Source organism: Rana temporaria, chromosome 2 (assembly GCF_905171775.1).
Source record: "Rana temporaria chromosome 2, aRanTem1.1, whole genome shotgun sequence".
NCBI classification, from domain to species: Eukaryota; Metazoa; Chordata; class Amphibia; order Anura; family Ranidae; genus Rana; species Rana temporaria.
The window spans coordinates 515112924-515139879 of record NC_053490.1 but is presented as its reverse complement, the minus strand read 5'-3'; the positions used below and the strand labels follow the sequence as shown (position 1 = coordinate 515139879).

The 26956-nt window shown below is 45.6% G+C and overlaps 1 protein-coding gene across 1 annotated transcript in view; it reads right to left on the bottom strand.

Moving 5' to 3' along the window:
• LOC120927974 (interferon-induced GTP-binding protein Mx1-like) overlaps nt 1-26411 on the bottom strand; it is a 103346-nt gene extending 76935 nt beyond the window's left edge. Inside the window, exons 1-4 of the mRNA XM_040339009.1 lie at nt 26341-26411; nt 21623-21675; nt 15755-15944; nt 5252-5389 (exon numbers count right to left, since the gene is read on the bottom strand). Of these exons, the coding sequence (XP_040194943.1) occupies nt 5252-5389; nt 15755-15944; nt 21623-21625 (331 nt within the window). The 5' untranslated portion in view covers nt 21626-21675; nt 26341-26411. The remainder of the gene's footprint in view (nt 1-5251; nt 5390-15754; nt 15945-21622; nt 21676-26340) is intronic.
• Between the last annotated feature and the right edge of the window lie 545 nt (nt 26412-26956).

Genomic DNA, 26956 nt, shown 5'->3' with positions numbered 1-26956 from the left:
GCGGCCGTGGGAACCGCGGACCCGATCGCCGCCGGAGTCCCACGATCGGTCCCCGGAGCTGAAGAACGGGGAGAGCTGTGTGTAAACACAGCTTCCCCGTTCTTCACTGTGGTGCTGTCATTGATCGTCTGTTCCCTGATATAGGGAAAGGCTATCAATGACGTCACACATCCAGCCCTGCCCCCCTACAGTTAGAAACATATGAGGTCACACTTAACCCCTTCAGCGCCCTCTAGTGGTTAACTCCCAAACTGCAATTGTCATTTTCACAGTAAACAATGCATTTTTATAGCATTTTTTGCTGTGAAAATGACAATGGTCCCAAAAATGTGTCACAATTGTCCGATGTGTCCGCCATGTCACAGTCACGAAAAAAATCACTGATTGCCGCCATTAGTAGTAAAAAACAAATAATTTATGAAAAATGCAATAAAACTATCCCCTATTTTGTAAACGCTATAAATGTTGTGCAAACCAATCGATAAACGCTTATTGCGATTTTTTTACCAAAAATAGGTAGAATACATATCGGCCTAAACTGAGGAAAACATTTTTTTTAGATATTTTTGGGGGATATTTATTATAGCAAAAAGTGAAAAATATTGAATTTTTTTCAAAATTGTCGCTCTATTTTTGTTTATAGCGCAAAAAAGAAAAACCGCATAGGTGATCAAATACCACCAAAAGAAAGCTCTATTTGTGGGAAAAAAAGGACGCCAACTTTGTTTGGGAGCCACGTCGCACGACCGCTCAATTTTCAGTTAAAGCGACGCAGTGCCGAATCGCAAAAAGGGGCCTGGTCCTTTACCTGCATTTTAGTCCGGGTCTTAAGTGGTTAAAGGATTTGGTCAGCACGGTCAGGGCAAACGAGAAACCATCAATCCGCCTCTGCATGAAATTGTTGGGGAAGATGGTGGCCTCTTTCGAAGCTATCCTGTATGCACAGTTTCACTCAAGGCTACTTCAGAACAGTATCCTGATGGCCTGGAAGGATCCAGGCTCTAGATTGGCCAATGCACCTGTCCTCAGAGGTGTGTCAGAGCCTCAGTTGGTGGTTAAGCACCAAAAATTTGCAAGGAGGTAAATCCTTTCTCCCGGTTACTTGGAAAGTGGTATCTACGAATGCCAGCCTGTTGGGCTGGGGAGCAATCCTGGAAGAGGCTTCTTCCCAGGGAACTTGGGCCAAGCCCGAAAAAGGCTTACCCATCAACATTTTGGAGATTCGGGCAGTTTATCTAGCCCTCAAAACCTGGACACGCAAGTTATGTGGCCACCCGATTCGGGTTTAATCCGACAATGCTATTGCGGTAGCTTACATCAATCACCAAGGGGGCACCCGGAGTTGGGATGCTCAGAGAGAGGTGAACAAGATTCTAACATGGGCAGAAGCTCATGTTCCTTGCATCTCTGCAATCTTCATTCCAGGAGTAGAGAATTGGCAAGCAAATTACCTGAGCCGCCAGCAATTGTTGCCAGGGGAATGGTCTCTCCACCCTGAAATTTTTCAGGATATATGCCAGAAATGGGGGACTCCAGAGGTAGATCTGGTCGCCAATCGCCTCCAGGTTAAACAGGAAATTAGACAATTTCGTATCGAGGTCAAAAGATCCTCTATCCCTCGGGACAGAAGCACTGATGATTCCCTGGGATCAGTTTTCTCTGATCTATGCATTCCCTCCAATTCCACTCTTGCAGAGGCTTCTTTGCAAAATCAAAGAAGAAGAAATACCAGTTCTCTTGGTGGTCCCCGAACTGGCCCAGAACGTCCTGGTACACCAAGATCATAAAGATGGCAGTGGGGGAGCCTTGGAATCTACCACTTCGCCAAGACCTGCTATCACAAGGTCCAGTGTTCCATCCTTCTTTATGAAAGCAAAATTTGACGGTCTGGCTGTTGAAAGCCATATGCTGAAGAAACATGGGCTCTCGGGTCCAGTTCTTTCTACTCTTATTAATGCTAGGAAGCCGGCCTCCAGAATCATTTATCATAGAGTCTGGAAGGCATATGTTTCCTGGTGTGAATCCAGGGGGTGGAATCCTCAAAAGTTTTTCATTGGTAGGATTCTGGCCTTCTGTCAGCTACGGGTAGATATGAGATTGGCCCTCAGTACAATTAAGGGTCAAATCTCGGCCCTATCAGTTTTTTTTCAGAGACCATTGGCATCCCATTCCCTTGTCCAGGCATTTATTCAGGGAGTGTTGAGGATAAATCCGCCAGTCAACCCTCCCTTATACCCATGGGATTTGAATCTAGTTTTGTCATGCTTACAAAAACAGCCCTTTGAACCCATTCGTCATATTCCTTTGATTCTCTTGAGTCGGAAATTGGATTTTCTGGTTGCTATCTCCTCTGCTAAGTGAGTTTCTGAATTGGCAGCTCTTTCCTGTGAAGAGCCTTATTTAGTTTGTCACAAAGACATAATTGTATTACGGCCCCATCCTACTTTTCTTCCTAAAGTGGTCTCGCCCCCTCCAATTAAAACAAGGTATTGTTTTGCCTTCCTTTTTTCCTGTACCACAGTCAGCAAGGGAGAAATTATTGCACTCTGGATGTGGTGAGAGCAGTGAAGGTTTATCTGCAAGCAACTGCTCATATACGTGAAACAGATGTTCTGTTTATTCTGCCAGACGGTCCCAAAAAGGGCCAGGCAGCTTCGAAATCAACCATTTCTAAGTGGATTATACAAGTGATCATTCAAACTTATGGTTTAAGGAATAAAATTCCTCCTTTTCATGTTAAGGCGCACTCGACCAGGGCAATAAGTGCCTCCTGGGCAGTGCATCATCAGGCTTCGATGGCTCAGATCTGTAAGGCTGCAACTTGGTCTTCAATCCATACATTTACCAAATAGATGTCAGGCCTCGTACACACCACCCAACATGTCCGATGAAAACGGTCCGCGGACTGTTTTCATCGGACATGTCCGCTGGGATCATTTGGTCTGATGTGTGTAAACACCATCAGACCAAATTCCCCGCGGACAGAATACGCGGTGACGTGGCGGCGACGATGACGCCGCGACGTGCGCGCACCAGGAAGTTCAATGCTTTCACGCATGCGTCGAATCACTTCGACGCATGCGTGGGATTTCGGGCCAGCGGACATGTCCGATGAGTCGTACTGACCATCGGACATGTCCGACGGACAGGCTTCCAGCGGACAAGTTTCTTAGCATGCTAAGAAACTTTTGTCCGCTGGAAACCTGTGCGCTAGGCCGGGAAACTGTCTGGTCGGCCCTACACACGACCGAACATGTCCGCGGAAACTGGTCTGATGGACCAGTTTCAGCGGACATGTTCGGTCGTGTGTACAAGGCCTCAGAGGACATGAGGATGCCGCCTTCGGGCGTAGTGTGCTGCAGGCAGTGGTATAGGGCCTCTAATCCGATGGCGGTCTGCTTAATCTGTGTCTCCCTCCCCTCATATTGAGCATTGCTCTGGGACGTCCCATATGTAAGAACTTAGACTCTGTGTCCCGTGGTGTACGATAAAGTAAATAGGATTTTTATAATAGCTTACCTGTAAAATCCTTTTCTAGGAGTACACCACGGGACACAGAGGTCTCACCCCTCTTCTCTTCTGGGATACTTACTGCTTTGCTACAAAACTGAGGTACTTCCCTTATGAGAGGGTTTAGATAGAGGGGAACGTGTCTTCATTGGTTGTGCCAGTGTCCAATCACCTGAGGTGAACTATACAACCCATATGTAAGGACTTAGACTCTGTGTCCCGTGGTGTACTCCAAGAAAAGGATTTTGCAGGTAAGCTGTTATAAAGGGCCAAATCCTCAAAAGAGATACGACGGCGTATCTACTGATACGCCGTCGTATCCCTGTTTCTAACTATGGAACTGATCCACAGAATCAGTTTCCCATAGTTAGGCAGAAGATCCGGCATGTGTAAGGGACTTGCACTGCCGGATCTTAGGATGCAGTACCGCATCCGCCGCTGGGGGCATTTCGTGTCGAAATGCCGCCTCGGGTATGCAAATTAGCACTTACGGAGATCCACAAAGCTTTTCAGCTTCGTTTTTTCTCCGTAAGTTTTAGTTTGCAAATGCAAAATTAGGGCTGCTATTACAAAGTGTAAAGTTAGTACACCATGTAAAAGCAGACCCTTCTGTCCAGCGACGCGATTTTTTTTTTGTTTTGAATTTTTTTTTTTTCGCCGTATTTTTTTTTTTTCCCGACGCAACTTTATTGACCCGTCGCGATCCACAAAGCTCGGTGTAACGTAATTTCGCGCTATGCGCGTCGGGAAAATGACGTCACGAGCATGCACAGTACGGCCGGCGCGGGAGCGCGCCTCATTTAAATGGGAATCGCCCCCATTTGAAGAGGAACGCCTTGCGCCGGCGGAATTTAAGTTACACCGCTGCAAATTCCCAGGTAAGTGCTTTGTGGATCGGGCACTAACTTGGGAAATTTGTGGCGGTGTAACTTAAATGGAAAAAGTTAAGTTACGCTGCTTGGCTGAGGATTTGGCCCAAAAATCCTATTTTTCTCAACATGATTCCTCTGAAGCCTGCCTTGCATATACCTAATCGTGATAAAAAATGCTCATACAACACGTACGACGGCACTATAAAGGGGAAGTTACATTCGAATGGTGCCACCCTTTGGGCTGATTATGCAAATTTCCCTTCTCATAACTTGCTTCTGCGCAATGCGCATTTTTTTTCCCCGTCGTTAAAGCCTACACATGACCATTTTTCACGACGTGAAAAACTACGAGAAAAATAGAGCAGGTTCTAAATTTTTAATGCCCATTTTTCTCGTCAAGAAAAATGCTCTGAAGCCTACACACGACCATTTTTAACGACCAATTGAAAAAATGGCATTTTTCTCGTCATGAAAAACGGTCGTGTGAACGCGGCATAAGAGGGGAAATCTTCCATTGGAGGCACTAGTTCTGGTGACCTGGATATCCCCAAGGAATTCCCTAAATTTGCAGGGATTTCCTCTCACTTGTTTGGCTATGGGATCGGAAGTGAAGGCAAATCTCAACAATTGGACACTGATGGCAAAATAAAAATCTAACAGGGGTTATAACCCTCCCTTGCTCTATCCAAAATGAACTGAACAAAAGCATTTTGCCTATAATTCTACTTTAAATACAATGGCAGAGAGGTAGCAGAAGATGATAGTGTTTGGATGAACAGATGTATCTTGTAGATCTGAGAGCTGGGATAGTAGGATAACAGAGGATAACGTTAAAACAAGAGATCAGGATGGACTAAACAAGGTCTTACCTTTCCTGACTTCCTGCTCAACCTCTGCTGGATTCAGAATTTTTGCCTTTTTGTTCTGGTAGCTTATTTTTCCATACCAACTTGAGCCCTCTGGAGACTTTTTTAACCTAAGTTCCAGGGGACAACGTGTGACAATGCCTGTGGAGAGAATAAAATGGTATCACAGAGTTATTTAGGGGAAAAAAATGGTCATTAGATCCTAATTTAACGGATAAAAGCAGTTTCAGAACATAGGGCCAGATCCACAAATATCCAGCGTAACTTAAATCTTCCGATTTAAGTTACACCGCCGCAAAATTTCTACCTAAGTGCCCGATCCACAAAGCACTTACCTTGAAATTTGCGGCGGTGTAACTTAAATGTGTCCGGCGCAAGGCGTGCCCAATCTAATGGGGCGAGTCCCATTTAAATTAGGCGCGCTCCCGTGCCGGACGTACTGCGCATGCTCCGTCGGGTAACTTACCCGACGTGCATTGCGCTAACAGACGTCGCTCCGACGTCATTTGCTTAGACGTTAACGTAAATGGCGTCCAGCGCCATTCACGGACGTCTTACGCAAACGACGTAGAGTTTAAAATTTCGACGCGGGAACGACGGCCATACTTAATAGGGCTTAGTCAAATAGGACTTAGCCCTATTTTTACACGGCGTAACTCGACGTAAACGACGTAGATTTAGCGCGACGGGCCCGTCGGAACGTTCGTGGATCGCTGTAAGTGTTCATTTGCATATTCTAGGCCGGCCGCAATGGCCTCGCCACCTAGCGGCCGGCCTAGAATTGCATCCTTAAGATCCGACAGTGTAATTCAATTACACATGTCGGATCTTCTGCCTATCTATGGAAAACTGATTCTGTGGATCAGTTCCATAGATAGAAACAGGGATACGACGGCGTATCAGTACGCCGGCGTATCCCTTTTGTGGATAACCCCCATACTCTATAAGTGGTCTGATGAAAAGACACTGTCCCACTGTCCTGAGTAGTGTTTATGGTAAGTTCCCATCCTCTTTGACCACTAAAGAGTACTGTTTAACCCCTTCAATACCGGGCTTTTATACCCATCTCAATACCGGGCCTATTCTGGCACTTCTCTCCTACATGTACAAATCATCATTCTTTTGCTAGAAAATTACGCAGAACCCCCAAACATTATATATGTTTTTTTAGCAGACACCCTACGAAATAAAACAACGGTCATTGCAACATTTTATCTTGCACGGTATTTGCATAATAATTTTTCAAACGCCTTTTTTTGGGAAAAAAAATGGTTTCATGAATTAAAAAAATAACAAAACAGTAAAGTTAGCCCAATTTTTTTGTAAAATATGAAATATTGTTACGCCGAGTAAATAGATACCTAACATGTCACGCTTTAAAATTGCGCACACTCATGAAATGGCGCCAAACTTCGATACTTAAAAATCTCCAAAGGCGTCGCTTTGAAAATTTTTATAGGTTACCAGTTTAGATTTACAGAGGGGGTCTAGTGCGATAATTGTTGCTGGCACTCTAACGCACGCGGCGATACCTCACATATGTGGTTTGAACGGCGTTTAGATATGTGGACGGGACTTACGTGTGCGTTCGCTTCCACGCACAAGATACCGGGGACAGGGGCGTTTTTAATTATTTATTTTTTTTTACTTATTTTTTTTGCTACCTCACTGGGGAAGCCCGAGAAGAGGAAAGGTCTTTCCTCTTCTTGGGCTTCCCCAGTGACGTAGCAGAGGGTACGTCAGAGGGGGCGGGGTCACGTGACGGGTGGCTCTGCCTCCTCTATATAAGAAATGTCACAGCTTCAGCCGCTCATTCGCTGGGCTGTGCCCAGCGGTGAGAGGAGGTCCGGGATGCTGCTGCGCCGGATGGATGGATCTTCACATCGCCGGAGCGGAGATCACCCGACGCTGGATCTTCTCATCGCGGGAGATCACCCGCAGCCGTCGCAGGATCAGGACAACGCAGGAAGCCGGGAACGAGTGGATTTGTCACCGCTGGATGTTTTTTTTTTTTAATAAAGGACTTTATTCTTTGGTGTCAGTGTGTTTTTTTACAATACTTTTTACTTCCTTCGTGAAATGGTAGAGGTACAATGTACCCCATTACCATTTCACACAGGGGGGGGGGGTCAGGATCTGGGGGTCCCCTTTGTTAAAGGGGTCTTCCAGATTCTGATAAACCTCCCGCCCGCATACCCCCACAACCACCGGGCAAGGGTTGTGGGGATGAGACCCTTGTCCCCATCAACATGGGGACATCCTCCCCATGTTGAGGGCATGTGGCCTGGTGCGGTTCAGGAGAGAGGGGGGGCCGCACTCTGTCCCCCCCCTTTTCTGCGGCCGGCCAGGTCAACGTGCTCGGATAATGGGTCTGGTTATAGATATTTAGGGGGAACCGCACGTCATTTTTGTTTTAAATTGACGGCGGGGTTCCCCTGAATATCCATAACTTCAAAAATCTTCTTTTTCCCAGACATTATTTAAAATCAGGATCCGATTTTTTAGTGAAAATTTTGACATACGATTACATACGATTTTGTCACATACGATTCCATCCGATTTAACGGTCCGTTTATCGGATGGTAAAATCGTGGTGTGAACCTAGCCTTAATGCAATTTTGAGGACTTGTGGTATTAGTGCATGTTATCACTGTTGCACTTAGCACTTTATATCAAAAGTAGCAAATATGAAGGAGTCACTCTTATGACCACATCCATGTAAGGATTTGATATAACAAAAGAACACAAAGAGCAAAAAAAGTAAAGTAAAAGGTACTTTTTTTTGCTCTTTGTGTACCATGTATCTCCTATTGTCAATTGTGCCTCTAGTCCGACCTTTGGGCTACTCTTTGCCCAATATTTTCTTTTGTTATATCAAGTGTAAAACGGAAAATTGAATTCAAATACTTACCGTAATTTTCCTTTTCTGACGAGCTCCATGGCAGCACAGCTGGCTGAGGCCCTGCCCACCCCCTACATAATCAGGACTTGATGAGTGATAGGGGGCACTAGTGAAATATGGGGAATAGATATCCCTGGTAAAATAAAGTGTATACAATTACATATACAAATATATAGAACACTGACAGTATTTGTGATAAACAATTACAAAAAATTAGTGATAAATGCAAAATTATATATATCGGTGCCTATATCCACAGAGGTATTTTTAAGTGAACGAAAAAAAAGACCATTCATGTGAAAACAATTATGGTGTGCTCCCAAAACCATAAATAAAAAAAAAATGGTTTATGGTTTTGGGAGCACACCATAATTGTTTTCACATGAATGGTCTTTTTTTCGTTCACTTAAAAATACCTCGGTGGATATAGGCACCGATATATATAATTTTGCATTTATCACTAATTTTTTGTAATTGTTTATCACGAATACTGTCAGTGTTCTATATATTTGTATATGTAATTGTATACACTTTATTTTACCAGGGATATCTATTCTCCATATTTCACTAGCGCCCCCTATCACTCATCATTCACTAAATAGGAGTTATTTCACTTATTTTTCTAGGGGAGCAGCTTTTATTTTCAATTTATTTAATATATGTTCCACTTTTACCAAATAATTTTTTTTGGCGCGAAAATTTTCTTATACCAATAATCAGGACTTAACAATGAATTTTTCGCTCACCTCAGCCTTCCATTACTCGTACTACATAACTGGGCAGGTGTTGTGCTGCCATGGAACTCGTCAGGAAAGGAAAATTACGGTAAGTATTTGAATTCAATTTTCCGTTTTCCTGACTGCTCCATGTCAGCACAGCTGGGAATTAACTAGCCACACACGGGAGGGTAATGCTTGAGAAAAATGTTTAATCTACATTGGAGGTGGAAACCAGAACACTCCTGCCAAAATCTACGGTAGTCAGAGCCGCCGGCTCCACGCAATAGTGTGCCATGAGAGTAAGTATGGTTGTCCATGTGGCTGCCTTGCAGATCGCCTCCAATGACACTTGTCCCGCCGCTGCCCAGGAGGTAGAGACTCCCCTAGTGGAATGTGCTGTGACCCCCTCAGGCACAGGCAAACCCTTCGTTCTGTAGGCCAATGATATAGTCTTGACTAGCCACAAGGCTATCACCCTACCAGAAGCTCTTAGGCCCTTTTGAGCCCCATTCGGGATGACAAAGAGATGGTCCGACTTTCTAAGTTCAGCCGTCGCATCCACATAGGCTTTCAGTCAGTGAAGACCCCACATCAAGTGGATTTGGATTCTGAGAGTTTTCTGTGAGAAACATTGGAAGTGTGATTTCCTGTGTCATCTGAAAACTAGAGGCTACCTTCGGGACGTATCCCAGTACTGGCCTGAGCACCACTCTATCTGGGAAGAAAGAGAGGAAGGGCTCTTTAAAGCCCAATGCCGCTATCTTTGATACCCTTCTGGCTGAAGTTATTGCCACGAGAAAGGCAGTCTTCAATGAGAGATGCCATAGAGAGACAGGAGAAACAAAGGTGTCTGATGAAAGGAAATCTAAGATTAGAGGCAAGTCCCATTTTGGAAATCTTAGAGACCTCAGGGGTCTTGGGCGGATGGCCGCTCTGAAGAAACAGATCACCAACTTATCCATGGCCCATTGGGTACTAGTGAAAGTCGAGATAGCAGACACGTGGGCCTTCAAAGTGCTTGGGAAGAGGCCTAGATCCAATCCCGTCTGGAGGAACTACAGAATGTGTCTTACCCTTGGTGAATCTGGCAAAAAATCATGTCTGTATGCAAATTCCACAGACTTATTTTAAGTTCTGGTATAGGCATTGTTGGTACTGTCTTTCCTGGTTTTCATTAGGGTACTCGTAACTCTGACTGAGCAACCCAGACTGATTAGCCTTCACCTCACAAAACCCAGGCCATACATTTTAGGCTCTATGGGGCCGGGTGGCAGATTGGCCCCCGCTTCAGCAGGTCCGACGTTACTGGTAGAGGGTGCGGTTCCCTAATGCTCAATGGAGAGGAGCATAGGATACCAAGGTCTCTTTGGCCAGTCCGGTACTACCGCCAGAATGGACAACTTCTCCTGCCGCAACCTGCATAGAAAGAGGATCACCGGGATCGGAGGGAAGGCATATGCCGTTCTGAAATTCCATTCTGCTGTTAGGGCATCCACCCCGTTGCTTGCGGGCAATTGGACTGCTGCGAGTGCCTCCCTGCCTGCGGGTGTAAGCCACTGCCGTCACATTGTCTGGCTTCAAAAGAATAGGCTCTCCTTGAATCTGACTCTTAAATGCTAGGAGGGCCTGGAAGGCTGCCCTCAATTCCAATATATTGGAAACTACATTGGCAGCCTGAAAAGTCCAATGGCCTTGGGCCCAGAGGTCTTTGTATAGGGCTCCCCAGCCCATTCCGCTGGCATCCGACTGGACTATTTGCCACCTTGTTGTGAATAAGGAGTGACACGAAGAAGATTCCTTTGACATTAAATACCGTTGTTATGGCAGCAGATAGCTGCCATAACCCCAGGATTTTCTTTGGGATAAAAGTGGTCTCCATGGCGGATTCGCAGCAAGATCACTTTTATCAGCAGTGGGAGTGGTGCCCAACCCCCTCCCCCCGCATCCCGGTCGTCTCCGCCGCTTACTGAATCCATCGGTAGCAGGACAGACGATCCAATGTTTTCCCCTGCTTGGTACTAAGCCAAGTGAGGGAATGATGGCCCCCACTCTACTCTATGTCATTGGATGACGGAAACAACGTCAAAAAACTTTTCTTTTTCTTTTATTGCTTTTAACTGTAAATGTGAGATCTGAGATCTAAGGTCTTTTTGACCCCAGATGTCATATTTAAGAGGTCCTTGTCATGTACAGGGGATGTTTACATTCTTTGTGTCAGGTCACCTGTTGTGGCCAGGTGACAAATGCACCCCGTTGGGGTCAGGGATGCACCGCAGGGTAGTGAACCCTTTAGCCGACGGCTGCAATCAGAGAGGAAGCATGAACCCAAGATTCCCCAGGGCGCGGAGTCTAAGACCCAGCTTTGTGTTCACCAGAGCCTCTAGTGGTGAGGATGGACTTCGCTGCAACTGGATCCAGGTCGCGACCCCTGGGATCCCCTAGGTCACGCTCCGCAGGGAGAGAGGGGAAGCAGCAACCAGGACAAGCGATAGTGATGGGTAAGCCAAGGTTAGGGCAACAGGGGTAACCGAGGGACAGGCAATAGGTCAGGGTCACAGGCAAACAGGAGAAGTCAGGGACGAGACAAAAATCGGTACACAGGAAGGTAAACCTAGCACACTGCAGACAGGAACTTAAGCCAACAACAAGGTTGAACAGCACCGCAGACCTGCAGTGCAACAGTTAATATAGACTTCCTGGGATGGCCTGGGGTGGGGCGGGGTGGGGCCATACAGGAAGGAGAGATGATAAAAAGGCAGCCAGAACAGAGTCAGGCCTCTAATGAACACATGGAGACGGGTAAGCTGTCAGACTTTATATGCATTTCCATGACACTTTGTAATAGGAATACAAGTGATCTAATTGTTTTTAAAGGACAGTGTAAAAATAAGAAAAAAAATAAAAAAAAAATAAATAAATGTAAAGCACCTCGTCCATCCGAGCTCGCGCGCAGAAGCGAACGCATATGTAAGTCACGCCCACATATGAAAACGGTGTTCAAACCACTCATGTGAGGGATCGTTAGAGCAAGAGTAATAATTCACTAGAATTCACTAGTCACTAGACTTTCTCTGTAACTCAAAACTGGTAACCTGTAGAAGTTTTTAGAAGTCTCCTATAGAGATGTAAATACCAAAGTTTGTCGCCATTCCACGAGCGGGCGCAATTTTGTAGCATGACATGTTGGGTATCAATTTACTTGGCGTAACATCATCTTTCACAATATAGAAAATTGGGCTAACTTTACTGTGTTCTTATTTTTTTATTTAAAAAAGTGTATTTTTTTCCAAAGAAATTGCATTTGTAGGACCGCTGCCATTTTATTCTCTAGGGTTTCTGAAAAAAATATATAATTTGGTGGGTTCTAAGGAATTTTATAGCCGCAAGATCACTTATATCAGAGACGAGTGAGGGGAAGATGGCCCCCACCCGTCTCCAACTCATTGCAGGGCGGAAGCGACGTCAAAACATCACTTCCGCCCATAGCTCTTAAAGGGCCATTGTATTTATTTATTTCAAATGACAATTTTTTTTTATTGCATTTTAGAGTAAATATGAGATCTGAATTTTTTTTTACCCCAGATCTCATATTTAAGAGGTCCTGTCATGCTTTTTTCTATTACAGGGGATGTTTACATTTTATATATATATTTATCAGGGCTGTGGAAATTAAAGATTAATTCCTCGATTAATCGTTAATTTTTTTGATCTATCAAAATTCTTTTGATCGGTACTAGTGGTGCAACGGATCGTAAATGATCCGTGATCCAAACGGGTCACCATATGCGGATCGGCACACCACGTAATTCCGCGGAGCTCCGCTGCTGCCTCGGCCATAGGAAAGGCCGCAGCTTCGGCCTAGCTTCCGGAGTGGCTGCCATCTTGGTCCACCCGGCGGTCGGCCTAGGTGAGCCTAGAGCAGCGCGCTGACGTCATCACCCGGCCTAAACTGCTCGTGTTTGGCCGGCTTCTCTGGTAAGACTAAGCAAGCACTAATCTTCCTATACAGTGGAGGAGATGTGGACCATATTGCAGTGGGAGAGATGTCTGTGGATATTACAGTGGAGAGATGTCTGTGGATATTACAGTGGGGGAGATGTCTGCGGATATTACAGTGGGGAGATGTCTGCGCATATTACAGTGGGGAGATGTCTGTGCATATTACAGTGGGGGAGATGTCTGTGCATATTACAGTGGGGGAGATGTCTGTGCATATTACAGTGGGGGAGATGTCTGTGCATATTTCAGTGGGGGAGATGTCTGTGCATATTACAGTGGGGGAGATGTCTGTGCATATTACAGTGGGGCAGATGTCTGTGCATATTACAGTGGAGGAGATGTCTGTGCATATTACAGTGGGGAGATGTCTGTGGATATTACAGTGGGGGGAGATGTCTTTGGATATTACAGTGGGGAGATGTCTGTGCATATTACAGTGGGGGAGATGTCTGTGGATATTACAGTGGGGGAGATGTCTGTGCATATTACAGTGGGGGAGATGTCTGTGCATATTACAGTGGGGGAGATGTCTGTGGATATTACAGTGGGGGAGATGTCTGTGCATATTACAGTGGGGGAGATGTCTGTGGATTATAGTGGGGGAGATGTCTGTGGATATTACAGTGGAGAGATGTCTGTGGATATTACAGTGGGGGAGATGTCTGCGGATATTACAGTGGGGAGATGTCTGCGCATATTACAGTGGGGAGATGTCTGTGCATATTACAGTGGGGGAGATGTCTGTGCATATTACAGTGGGGGAGATGTCTGTGCATATTACAGTGGGGGAGATGTCTGTGCATATTTCAGTGGGGGAGATGTCTGTGCATATTACAGTGGGGGAGATGTCTGTGCATATTACAGTGGGGCAGATGTCTGTGCATATTACAGTGGAGGAGATGTCTGTGCATATTACAGTGGGGAGATGTCTGTGGATATTACAGTGGGGGGAGATGTCTTTGGATATTACAGTGGGGAGATGTCTGTGCATATTACAGTGGGGGAGATGTCTGTGGATATTACAGTGGGGGAGATGTCTGTGCATATTACAGTGGGGGAGATGTCTGTGCATATTACAGTGGGGGAGATGTCTGTGGATATTACAGTGGGGGAGATGTCTGTGCATATTACAGTGGGGGAGATGTCTGTGGATTATAGTGGGGGAGATGTCTGTGGATATTACAGTGGAGAGATGTCTGTGGATATTACAGTGGGGGAGATGTCTGCGGATATTACAGTGGGGAGATGTCTGTGCATATTACAGTGGGGAGATGTCTGTGCATATTACAGTGGGGGAGATGTCTGTGCATATTACAGTGGGGGAGATGTCTGTGCATATTACAGTGGGGGAGATGTCTGTGCATATTACAGTGGGGGAGATGTCTGTGCATATTACAGTGGGGGAGATGTCTGTGCATATTACAGTGGGGGAGATGTCTGTGCATATTTCAGTGGGGGAGATGTCTGTGCATATTACAGTGGGGGAGATGTCTGTGCATATTACAGTGGGGCAGATGTCTGTGCATATTACAGTGGAGGAGATGTCTGTGCATATTACAGTGGGGAGATGTCTGTGGATATTACAGTGGGGGGAGATGTCTTTGGATATTACAGTGGGGAGATGTCTGTGCATATTACAGTGGGGGAGATGTCTGTGCATATTACAGTGGGGGAGATCTCTGTGCATATTACAGTGGGGGAGATGTCTGTGCATATTACAGTGGGGGAGATGTCTGTGCATATTACAGTGGGGGAGATGTCTGTGCATATTACAGTGGGGGAGATGTCTGTGCATATTACAGTGGGGGAGATGTCTGTGCATATTACAGTGGGGGAGATGTCTGTGCATATTACAGTGGGGAGATGTCTGCATATTACAGTGGGGAGATGTCTGTGCATATTACAGTAGGGAGATGTCTGTGGATATTACAGTGGGGGAGATGTCTGCATATTACAGTGGGGGAGATGTTTGCATATTACAGTGGGGGAGATGTCTGCATATTACAGTGGGGGAGATGTCTGCATATTACAGTGGAGGAGATGTGGATATTACAGTGGGGGAGATGTCTGTGGATATTACAGTGGGGGAGATGTCTGTGGATATTACAATGGGGGAGATGTCTGTGCATATTACAGTGGGGGAGATGTCTGTGCATATTACAGTGGGGGAGATGTCTGTGCATATTACAGTGGGGGAGATGTCTGTGCATATTACAGTGGGGGGAGATTTCTGTGCATATTACAGTGGGGGGAGATGTCTGTGGATATTACAGTGGGGGGAGATGTCTGTGCATATTACAGTGGGGGAGATGTCTGTGGATATTACAGTGGGGGGAGATGTCTGTGGATATTACAGTGGGGGGAGATGTCTGTGCATATTACAGTGGGGGAGATGTCTGTGGATATTACAGTGGGGGAGATGTCTGTGGATATTACAGTGGGGGAGATGTCTGTGGATATTACAGTGGGGGGAGATGTCTGTGGATATTACAGTGGGGGGAGATGTCTGTGGATATTACAGTGGAGACTATATATGGTGGTGATCCGAAAAATGTATGTGCATTATAATTATTCAAAATTAGTCGATTAATCGATAAAAAAAAAAAAAAAAATTAATCGAACACAAAGATTTTAATCAGTAACAGCCCTGATAGATAGATAGATAGATAGATAGATAGATAGATAGATAGATAGATAGATAGATAGATAGATAGATATTAGATAGATATTAGATAGATAGATAGATAGATAGATAGATAGACAGACAGACAGACAGATAGATAGATAGATAGATAGATAGATAGATAGATAGATAGTATATATAAATACAGACCATGCTGCATTTTTTTGATTAAAATAGTAATATAATACATAAGAAAGCCTTACCGTTGCCTCTGGGGAGACACACTCCGGACAAAGCCTCCAATACGGAACTCTTCCCAGAGCTCTGATCACCAATGACAGCGATTGACGGCAAGTGCAGGTCCTTCTCCATCCCCAGCGCCCGCAGTGAGTCAATGAGATCAATACAGGGGCGGACCTTATTCTCAAACTTGTTTGTCAAACTATGATTTGCCTTGAGAAATAAAAATGCAAGAAAATTATGAAGATTCCACTCACTTTGTTTGGTGCTGTCAGGTGACTTGTGAGGTCATTCTGACAGTTTTTTTGGTCTATGACAGATCGACATGGCCTCCCTGTGCACTCTGCCTGGGGAAAAGATTTAATAATAAGGGGGACAGGGGGGTGTCTGAAATTTACCACCAATGACTAACTAGACAGCTAATTCCTCAAGAGGATTAATAGCAGATAGAGGCCCAGCATCAGGAGTCCTGATGAGGACTCCTGATGTAAAGGGGGACTCTGATCGGGACATCTGATAGAAGGGGCACAAGTTCTATTTTATCACCCACTTCTCTTATCTTGTATGCTACTGTAGGTGTAATTCCCAGTATCTGTTCCTATTCTGTATGTATGGACTCTGAACAATGCCACTTCTCTTGTCTTGTATGCAGGGTGTAATTCTCAGGCCCCGTACACACGAGAGGATTTATCCGCGGATACGGTCCACCGGACCGTTTCCGCGGATAAATCCTCTCGAGGATTTGCGAGGATTTTGATCCGATGGAGTGTACTCACCATAGGATCGAAATCCGCGCCGAAATCCCATCGCGATGACGTGTCGCGCCGTCGTGCGACGTGCGCGACGCTGTCATATAAGGAATTCCACGCATGCGTCGAATCATTACGACGCATGCGGGGGATTCATTCGGATGGATTGATCCGGTGAGTCTGTACAGACCAGCGGATCAATCCGTTGGGATGGATTCAAGCGGATAGATTTGAAAGCATGTCTTCAAATTTTTATCCGCTTGAAAAACCATCCCAGGGGATAAAAATCCGCGGAAACAGATCCGCTGGATTGTACACACCAGGGGATCTATCCGCTGGAGCCGGTCCGCAGATCAATTCCAGCGGATGGATCCTCTCGTGTGTACGGGGCCTCAGTATCTGTTTGTAGCACTACCCCCGAAGGAGCTGCTGGTTTGTTTTGGGTGGCATATTACCTCATGGCTCCTCCGCCGTCTAGGGGTGTATGCTGAAAGTAGCAGTAACGGAATGTCCACGACAGATGTCTTTTTCTGTGCTCTTTATTACCCAGCCGGGTAAAAACAACAAAACTTGTGGTGAAGAATAGAGATTCAGTAGAAGGAGAAATGGCAGACTCAAGCGTAACGATAGGGAAACCGTCCTGCTTCCAACAACACTTAGGCTGCATTCACACCTGAGCGTCGGTCGTTCGGTCGTTTTTTTGGGCGTTTTTTTCTGGCGTTTTGTCGCGCGTATTTGCGCGTTTGCATACAGCGTCGTGCGACGTTTTTGTACTTCAGCGTTTTTTATTTTAGCCAATAGGAAAAATGATGATCTTTTCATCACTTGTTGCTATGTTGGTAGATTTTTTTAATCTTCTGCCTGGGCGACAAGTTCTATTTATTAAAGTGACGAAACGCCCTTAGCAAACGCCCGTTGTCGCGCGATACGCTCAATTCGCGCGTTTCCCATTACTTTCTATGGGGAAAAAAAACGCTCAAATACGCCCAAACCGCACGATACGCGCGACAAAAAAAGGTCCGGGACTTGTTTGAGCTTCGCGCGACAGGCGTTTGGGCGTTCAGGTGTGAACAGTCACCATAGGGAATAATGTTAATTCTCCCCTCTGGCGTTTGTGAGCAGTGCGCTTCAGGCGTAAAAACGCCTAGGTGTGAATGGGGCCTAAGTCTTCTTCGCCACTCCAGCCGAAGTGGGTATAGCATACCTGGACAGGGCTCTCTCACTGACCTGGCAGCCGGAGTATCACTCGGAAATTAGAGGAAAAGTCTCTGCCACAGACCTTCCTTAGTATTGAGGTAACGGAGGTGATCCTCCTTAAAAGACTTTGGCCTGGATCTCCTTCAGGTAGTTTACAGGTGACCGACTGACAGGTGACCAACGTCCATCCTCTCAGTACCCGGTTACCTTGATCCCCGGTGGATGGTCGAGACCCTATTGGATCGCCAGCCTCTCTTGGCTCTCCTCAGATGGACTCCCCACCGAACAGCTTACTCTCAAAGGAACAACGCTTGGGATCTTCTCTGGATTGGGGACCCAGTCGATCACTGGGTCCCAGCCACAGCTCAAATGTTCCGGACCAATGTGGTCCCGGAACCAGGAACACCGCGTGGTACATGCACCGCGGCCTGGAAGGCCATTTCTCTGGGGCGCCGTGATGCAGTCACCCTAAAGGTGGGTGCCGCACTCGAAGAAGAACCCAGACCAATGTCGTCTGTCTCATAAATACCCTCCCCCAGCATGCACAGCGAGAAAAACCCATCCTGATTGGCTGCTGGGGAAAAGCACCCAAACCTCGACTCCACTGCTGCCACCTGTCGACCTGGGGTGAGATCAGCACCCCAGATGCAACAGAGTAAGCCCACAGCACAGCCAAGCTGAGACAGAGACCCAATTCTAATAGATTAACTGGATCAGAGCTACTTAACTCTCTGATCCCCCTCTAAATTTGACGAAGCACCGGTACTTGGAAGTAACCAGGCGCTACATGTTCTTATTCTATATGCATGGACTCCTCGCAGTACCACTTCTCTAGTTTTGTATGTTGGGTGTAATTCTCAGTATCTGTTCCTATTCTGTATGGACTCTGCACAGTAGCACTTTTCTTGGGTTTACTGCACTTTATACCTGTATTGTGTTTTTGTCTCTTTTTGAACCGCAGGGTCAATTCACAACTGTATACATTTTTACTTTAAAATCCAGCGCCTAGCTTAAAAATAGTTAATTCACTAACACCCCTTATCTACCGACTGTGCTAAATATTGTTAAACTACCAAAACATTCTAATGTGCTTTCATTCACAAAATGATCTCCCTACATGCTACAAATAATTTACATTCCTAAGCTAATGGCAGAATATTTCCACACTGATACATTATTTTTTAATAACTTGGGCCCCTTTCACACAAGTGGACCCATCGGGTCTGTCTGTCAGTTTTTCAGGCAGACCCGATCAGACCTTCCATTCCCCTCTATGGAGCGGCGGGTGTCAATGGACATGTGTCTGTTGTAGAAATGTGCGGTTAGTTTTGTCCCAAATTTAAATTCGGACAAATTTTTGTTTTTTGACATGTATCCGAATTTCCAAATTAGAATAGTATCGAATTTAAACGAATCCAAAACAACGAATTTTGAATTCAAATCGTTTTCGAAGTTGAATCGTTTTCCAATTTCCAAAGAGAATAACATAGAATACAAAATAAAGGAATAGAATAGATTTTTTTCTATTCTATTCCTTTATTTTCTATTCTATTTTATTCTTTTTGGAAATTGGAAAAATGATTTGAATTCGAAAACTTTTCAAATTGGAAAACTATTCGAAATTGATTCAACATTTTTTCGAGTTCGAAGAGTTTTCAAATTTCCAAAGAGAATAAAATAGAATACAAAATAGAGGAATAGAATTTTTTTTTCTATTCTAGTCCTTTATTTTCTACTCTATTTTATTATTTTTGGAAATTGGAAAACTATTTGAATTCTAAAACTATTCCAAAAATGTTCGAAATTAATTCGAAAACGTTTTGAATGAATCAATTCAAAAACGAATAAATGAAATGAATGTCGAAAACAAATTAAACGAATGAAACTAAATTAACTAAATGAATTTATGAAAATAACGAATTGAAATGAAACAAAACAATTTTTTTTGTTCTGCACGTCTAATCTGTTGACACCCGCCGACATCCGATCTGATTCGATCCGATAAAAACAAACGGATGGAGATCCGTTCCCCATCCTTCTAGCAGATCGGATTCCAGTCGGATGTAAACAGACAGACGGTCCATTTACATCCCAAAGGCCATAGAGGAAAGTGGGCTTTGTCTGTGTCTGCTTTGCAAAAGCTCAGCGGACATGGACCACACATCCACCTGCTCAGAGGGGATGAGCTGACAGGACCCCCCCCCCCCCCCCCGAGCATGTGGACTTTTGGAGGAGGCCGCCCCATGTGGAAGGGGCCTAACTAATCTGTGATGAATATCCATCATTTTTATTTTGTACATTCTAAAAATATCGACTGATTGTACCATCAGATAAATAACAAATAAGTATTTTATTTTTAGTGAATTGACGCTAATGATTTATCTTAATATTTTGTTGGAATTGATGCTGGTATTTACCTCGCATTTACAGAAAATCTGATATTTTACATTGATGAATTGACTTTTTTGTTTATTGTTTTTTATTTTATAAAAAAAGAAAAACACCAATATCGTATACAATAACTGTAAGAGCCGGTTCACACTGGGGCGACTTGCTATCCGACTTCATGTCACCTCAAGTCGTCCCAAGTCGTGCTGTAGAGAAAAACAATGGAAGTGAATGGGAGAGGTGTTAATACACACGACTCAAGGCGATCCGACTTCAGAAAAGGTTCCTGTACTACTTCAATCCGACTTGTAGGCAATTTGTACCCATTGATTTCAATGGAAGTCGCCTCAGAAGTCGGATCACTGTCTTATCTGAAGCTACTTTCCAGGAAGGTAACATACATTTCTCAGGGAAACATCTCCTGCACCCCTCCCTCCCCCTCCCTCTCCCAGAGCTGATTGTTGTTTTATTGGCCACTGGAAAGTCTCCTGTCCTGGAGACGACTTCAAGTCGTGTTGTAAATCGCCCCAGATCGCCCTGTGGTTCATGTTCAAGTCGTGTCGGAGTCGCCTCTGAAAGTCGCGCTGGAAGTCGTGTCGCCCTAGTGTGAACCGGCTCTAAGGGCCCTTTCACACGGAGCGGATCCCTATTGATCCGCCCAGCGTGTGTCCGTCGGCTCAGCGGGGATCATCCATAAATCCCCCGCTGAGCTGTTGGCGGACAGGGCGGTCCCCGCACACTGTGCAGAGACCGCCCTGTCTTTCCTCCGCTCTCCCCTATGGGAAACATCCGCCTCCGCAAAGATCCGCTTTTTCGGACAGAAGAAAAATAGGGTTTTCTTCCGTCCAAAAAAGCGGATCTTTGGCGGAGGCGGATGTTTGCGGACGTTAGCGGATGCTCAATCCGCTAACGTCTGCAATCCCATAGGATCCGTAAACGGACTTGTAATAAACGGACCGTTTGTTCGCCCGTGTGAAAGGGCCCTAAGTGAATTGACCCCTAAATATTTTAAGGCAAAAAGTTTAATTCTTCTTTTGGAGTCCCCCGCCAGTGCTCTTGGCTCCTCCCCCCTGCCAAGTGTCCCCATAGCAAGCCGCTTGCTCCCGAGCCAGCTCTGTATGTCCATAGACAGAAAGAGCATGGCTCAACCACGCCCCCTGCTGTCTTCTCACTGGCTGTCCTTGACAGCAGCAGGAGCCAATGTCTCAGAGCCTATGAAAAGATAGAGAGCTGCTGCTCTCGTGTACATCTGCTGAATCCAGAGTGGGTATAAAGGGGGGGGGGAGCTGGAGGAGGGGAAGCTGCATACTGAAGTTTTTTTTTACCTTAATGCAGCAAATGCAATAAAGTAAAAAGCCCTTTGCCTTTAGAACCACCTAAAATTATGCAAAATCTCAAGGCACCTCAGTCTAAAAAAGAAAAACCTCACTGTTACTTATCAATGGGAAACCTGAGCCTGGGCCAATGCAACTCTTTATATTAAAAAAAAAAAAAAAGAATCCTACAAAATTGTGTGACCCATACTAAAAACAGATGAAGGTATAAAAGTTTACTTACCATGGTGGCTTGATAAAGCTCTCCTATTGCGTCTGAGAAAATATCTAGAAAATCTGAAATTTCACAAAAAATATTAATGGAAACAGATTTGTATGTGAAGCACGTATTAGGCCTCGTACACACGATCGGTTAACCAGAGGACAACGGTCTGAAGGACCGTTTTCATCGGTCAAAACCGATCGTGTGTGGGCCCCATAGGTTATTTAACCATCGGTTAAAAAAAAGTCAACTTGCTTTAAAATTAACCGATGGATTCCTAACCGATAGGTCAAAACCGATCATTAGTAGGCACAACCATCGGTTAAAAACCCGCGCATGCTCAGAGTCAAGTCGACGCATGCTTGGAAGCATTGAACTTTCGTTTTTTTCAGCACGTCGTTGTGTTTTACGTCATCGCGTTCTGACACGATCGGTTATTTAACCGATGGTGTGTAGGCGTGACGGACCATCAGTCAGCTTCATCGGTTAACCTAAGACAACGGTCCATCAGACCAGTGTCCTCTGGTTAACCTGTCGTGTGTACGAGGCTTTATAGGATGAGCCTCCTAGACAGTGTACTGTATGCTAGAAAGTGTACTAAAGAAGCAGAAAAAGATTTGGCTTGGTGGCACACCTACTTTTATAGAAGATTAATATTAGACCTATGGAATAGAGACAGAACGCAATAATTACATGTTAACACAGCCTTTCTCAACCAGTGTGCCGCGGCACACTGGTGTGCCGTCAGAGGTTCTCAGGTGTGCCGCAGGGTCAGTGGAGAGAAGGCAGTCAGATGAGCTCTCCTGCTGAACTGTGAGAAGCTCTGTCGGCTTCAAAAGTGAAAGTAAAGTGCAGAGGAGTGTGCTGTGCTCTCTGCTTCCCCCTAGAGTGCAGTACCCGACTAAATGAGGAATCTGGAAAGGTACTGAGCTAGAAGCTAGATTTATTTTAAAATGGCTTTATACATGTGTGTGTCTGCACATGTGAGTGTCTGTCTGTATGTGTGTGTGTGTTTGCATATGTATGTATGTATGTATGCGTAAGCATGTGTGTATGCGTGTGAAAAAACATGTGTGTAAGCATGTGTCTGTATGTGTGTATGTTACTTTTAAGCCTGCCCCCCCCCCCCCCATTCCTGTACCATCAGAATGACTTTTGTAGGGCTTGTTTGATAGCAGCAAGGACTGCTGCTCCTCCGAAAATCAATCCATGCACAGATCGCTTTTCAGAGGCATTTGACAGGCGGTAAAGAGGCATTATGTTGCCTCTTTACCACCTGTTTTAAGCCCATAAAAGCAGCATCACTACACCGCAACCGTGCAATGCACACAGTTGCGGGGTAGTTGCAGTGCAGCCCCATTCACCCTCGGTATACCTCCAGTTGCAGCCACACCATGTGAACACCCTCAGCTGCTGCCTCTGCAGCTAAAGGTGGAGAAGTTGGGGGTGGTAAAAACAGCTCAACCATGTGGTTTTACCGCCCCTATAACATGTGAACAAGCCCTTGGTTCACATCTGTGTAGCTGCATGTAGGGCAGTCCATTCATTTCTGTACCCACAAAATGCAAGGAAACAAGTCCTCAAACTTTTTTTTTTTAAATTGCACTGCAGCAAAATCACTCCACGTTTTCCAATGTGTGGGGGTACCATTAAGAATTAATGGTACCCCTAAAGAGCAGAGCGTTTGTCTGTGTGTCAGGAATGAGCACGATTTTGCGCGTGTTCTGCGAACCAAGCCTTGGACTGGGGTGCCTCAAGACTGAAAATACTTTTTAAGGGTGCCCCGACTAGAAAAAGGTTGAGAAACACTGTGTTAACATATAAAAATACACCCTGTACTATATATATATAATCCAAGAAAGTTACAGCATTCCAAAGTTTCTTGTGCGATGTCTAGAAGTGTATAAGCGTATGCCGTTGACGATGCACTTAAAATAAATTGTAGACATTGGGCAAGAGGCTTTGGGGTATTGTAACTTCCTTGGATTGACAAAATATTTTACAATTTAACCACTTGACAACCGGGCCTATTTTGGCACTTCTCTCCTTCATGTAAAAATCACAATTTTTTTGCTAGAAAATTAATCAGAACCCCCAAACATTATATATTTCATTTTTAGCAGACACCCTAGGGAATAAAATGGCAAGGCTTTCTCCCTGGTGTGGAGTGTCGTGCTCGCCCCCTCCCTTGGACAACAGGAGAGTCAGGATGCCCTCTAACACACAGCTTCTTTCTCTATCTGCAATGTAGAGAGCGTCCTGACTCTCCTGCAGTCCAAAGGGAGAAAGCCTTGCATTACTGTGTGGAGTTACAGACAGAAGAACAGGAAGTGAGGATTTCTCAGAAGAAATAAGGACATTTAAAAGCAAAAGCAAAGGATGAGGTAAGTGATGCCGAAGAGAGTGCCTGGCGGCCCCCGATGACCGCCAGGCACCTGCGATCACTCGTGACACAGCGAGAACCAGAAATTGTGTGTGAAAACACACAGACCTCGGTTCTCTGAGGGGAGAAGAGACTGTTCATACAAAATATGGACAGCGATCTGTCATCCCCTAGTGTTAACCCCTTCCCTGCCAGTGACATTTTTACAGTAATCAGTGCATTTTTATAGCACTGATCTCTGTATAAATGCCAATGGTCCCAAAAATATGTCAAAAGTGTCCAATGTGTTCGCCATAATGTCACATAATGTTCGCCATTACTAGTTAAAAAAATAATAATAATAAAAATGCTTTTAAAACTATCCCCTTTTTTGCGTAAACCAATCAATATACGCCTATTGTGATTTTTTTTTTAACCAAAAATATGGGAGTGATTCTAACTGTAGGGGAGGGGACTCACAAGGGGAGGAGGCTGATCGGTGTTCCTCTGTACTAGGAACACACATCGGTCTCCTCTCACCTGACAGGACGTGGATCTAAGGTCTGTGACTGTAGGGAGAGGAGATATAGGGGGGGGGGGGTACATTAGGGGGATTACATTAGGGGGATTACACAGGGGGGTTACATTAGGGGGATTACACAGGGGGGGTTACATTAGGGGGATTACACAGGGGGGTTACATTAGGGAGATTACACAGGGGGGTTACATTAGGGAGATTACACAGGGGGGGTTACATAAGGGGGATTGCACAGGGGGGTTACATTAGGGGGATTGCACAGGGGGGTTACACAAGGGGGATTGCACAGGGGGGTTACATTAGGGGGATTGCACAGGGGGAATACAGGGGGGTTACATTAGGGGGATTGCACAGGGGGGTTACATTAGGGGGGTTACAGTAGGGGGATTACACGGGGGGGGGTTACATTAGAGAAATTGCACAGGGGGGGTTACATTAGGGGGATTGCACAGGGGGGTTACATTAGGGGGATTGCACAGAGGGGTTACATTAAGGGGATTGCACAGAGGGGTTACATTAAGGGGATTACATTAGGGGGATTGCACAGGGGGGTTACATTAGGGGGAATAAAGGGGGGTTACATTAGGGGGATTGCACAGGGGGGTTACATTAGGGGGAATGCACAAGGGGGTTACATTAGGATTGCACAGGGGGGTTACATTAGGGGAATTGCACAGGGGGGTTACATTAGGGGGAATAAAGGGGGGTTACATTAGGAGGAATGCACAAGGGGGTTACATTAAGGGGATTGCACAGGGGGGTTACATTAGGGGGAATGCACAAGGGGGTTACATTAGGATTGCACAGGGGGTTACATTAGGGGGATTGCACAGGGGGGTTACATTAGGGGAAATGCACAGGGGGTTACATTAGGGGGATTGCACAGGGGGGTTACATTAGGGGGAATGTACAGGGGGGGTTACATTAGGGGGATTGCACGGGGGGGTTACATTAGGGGGATTGCACAGGGGGGTTACATTAGGGGGATTGCACAGGGGGGTTACATTAAGGGAATTGCACGGGGGGTTCCATTAGGGGGGTTTCATTAGAGGGAATGCACAGGGGGGTTACATTAGGGGGATTGCACAGGGGGGTTACATTAGGGGGAATGCACAGGGGGGGTTACATAAGGGGGATTGCACAGGGGGGTTACATTAGGGGGAAAGCACAGGGGGGTTACATTAGGGGGATTGCACAGGGGGTTACATTAGGGGGAATGTACAGGGGGGGTTACATTAGGGGGATTGCACGGGGGGGTTACATTAGGGGGATTGCACAGGGGGGTTACATTAGGGGGATTGCACAGGGGGGTTACATTAAGGGAATTGCACGGGGGGTTCCATTAGGGGGGTTTCATTAGAGGGAATGCACAGGGGGGTTACATTAGGGGGATTGCACAGGGGGGTTACATTAGGGGGAAAGCACAGGGGGGTTACCATTACGGGTATTAAACGGGGGGGTTCCGTTAGGGGATTACACAGGGGGATGTGCTGATGCGCTTGCCTGCTCTGTGCCCCAGATGGCTCAATGGCTTGGGGGGTGACACCAAATTTTACCGCACCAGGTGACACAAACCCTAGCGACGCCACTGATATATATATTTATTTTTCAATTGAGGACTAATTCAGGACTCTGAGAAAAGTGCGGTTTATCTCAGACTTCTGAAATAGTCTATTAAATAAAAAAATTCTGGAGTGCAGAACAGATTTAATGCTTTTGAAGTCAGTTAAATTCTGATTGGTTGCTGTATTTAGGACTGATGAAGAATAAGGAACTCTTTTATCTCAGTATCCCTTATAATCTCGGGCTGTATATAATAAGAGATAGAAGAGTACTCACCGTCTCTGTGGGTCTCCAGGATCAGGATGGGAAGAGCTCGTCTCCTCCGCTTTTATTACAGGGGTGTCCTGTGGCTCCTCCCCCTCTGATTTCTGTTTTGGAGAATAGAAAGTGAAACACAATTTCCTCTCTCACCTCTGCTGAATAGAAACCGAGTCTTTGTTACTTTTCACTGATCCCTGCAACCCCTTCACTGAATTTGTGTAACCCCTTCACTGCCACACATCTGGGGGTCCCATGTAACCCCTTCACTGCCACACATCTGGAGGTCCCATGTAACCCCTTCACTGCCACATCTGAAGGTCCCGTGTAACCCCTTCACTGCCACATCTGGAGGTCCCATGTAACCCCTTCACTGCCACATCTGGAGGTCCCATGTAACCCCTTCACTGCCACACATCTGAAGGTCCCATGTAACCCCTTCACTGCCACATCTGGAGGTCCCATGTAACCCCTCCACTGCCACATCTGAAGGTCCCGTGTAACCCCTTCACTGCCACACATCTGGAGGTCCCATGTAACCCCTTCACTGCCACACATCTGGAGGTCCCATGTAACCCCTTCACTGCCACATCTGGAGGTCCCATGTAACCCCTTCACTGCCACATCTGGAGGT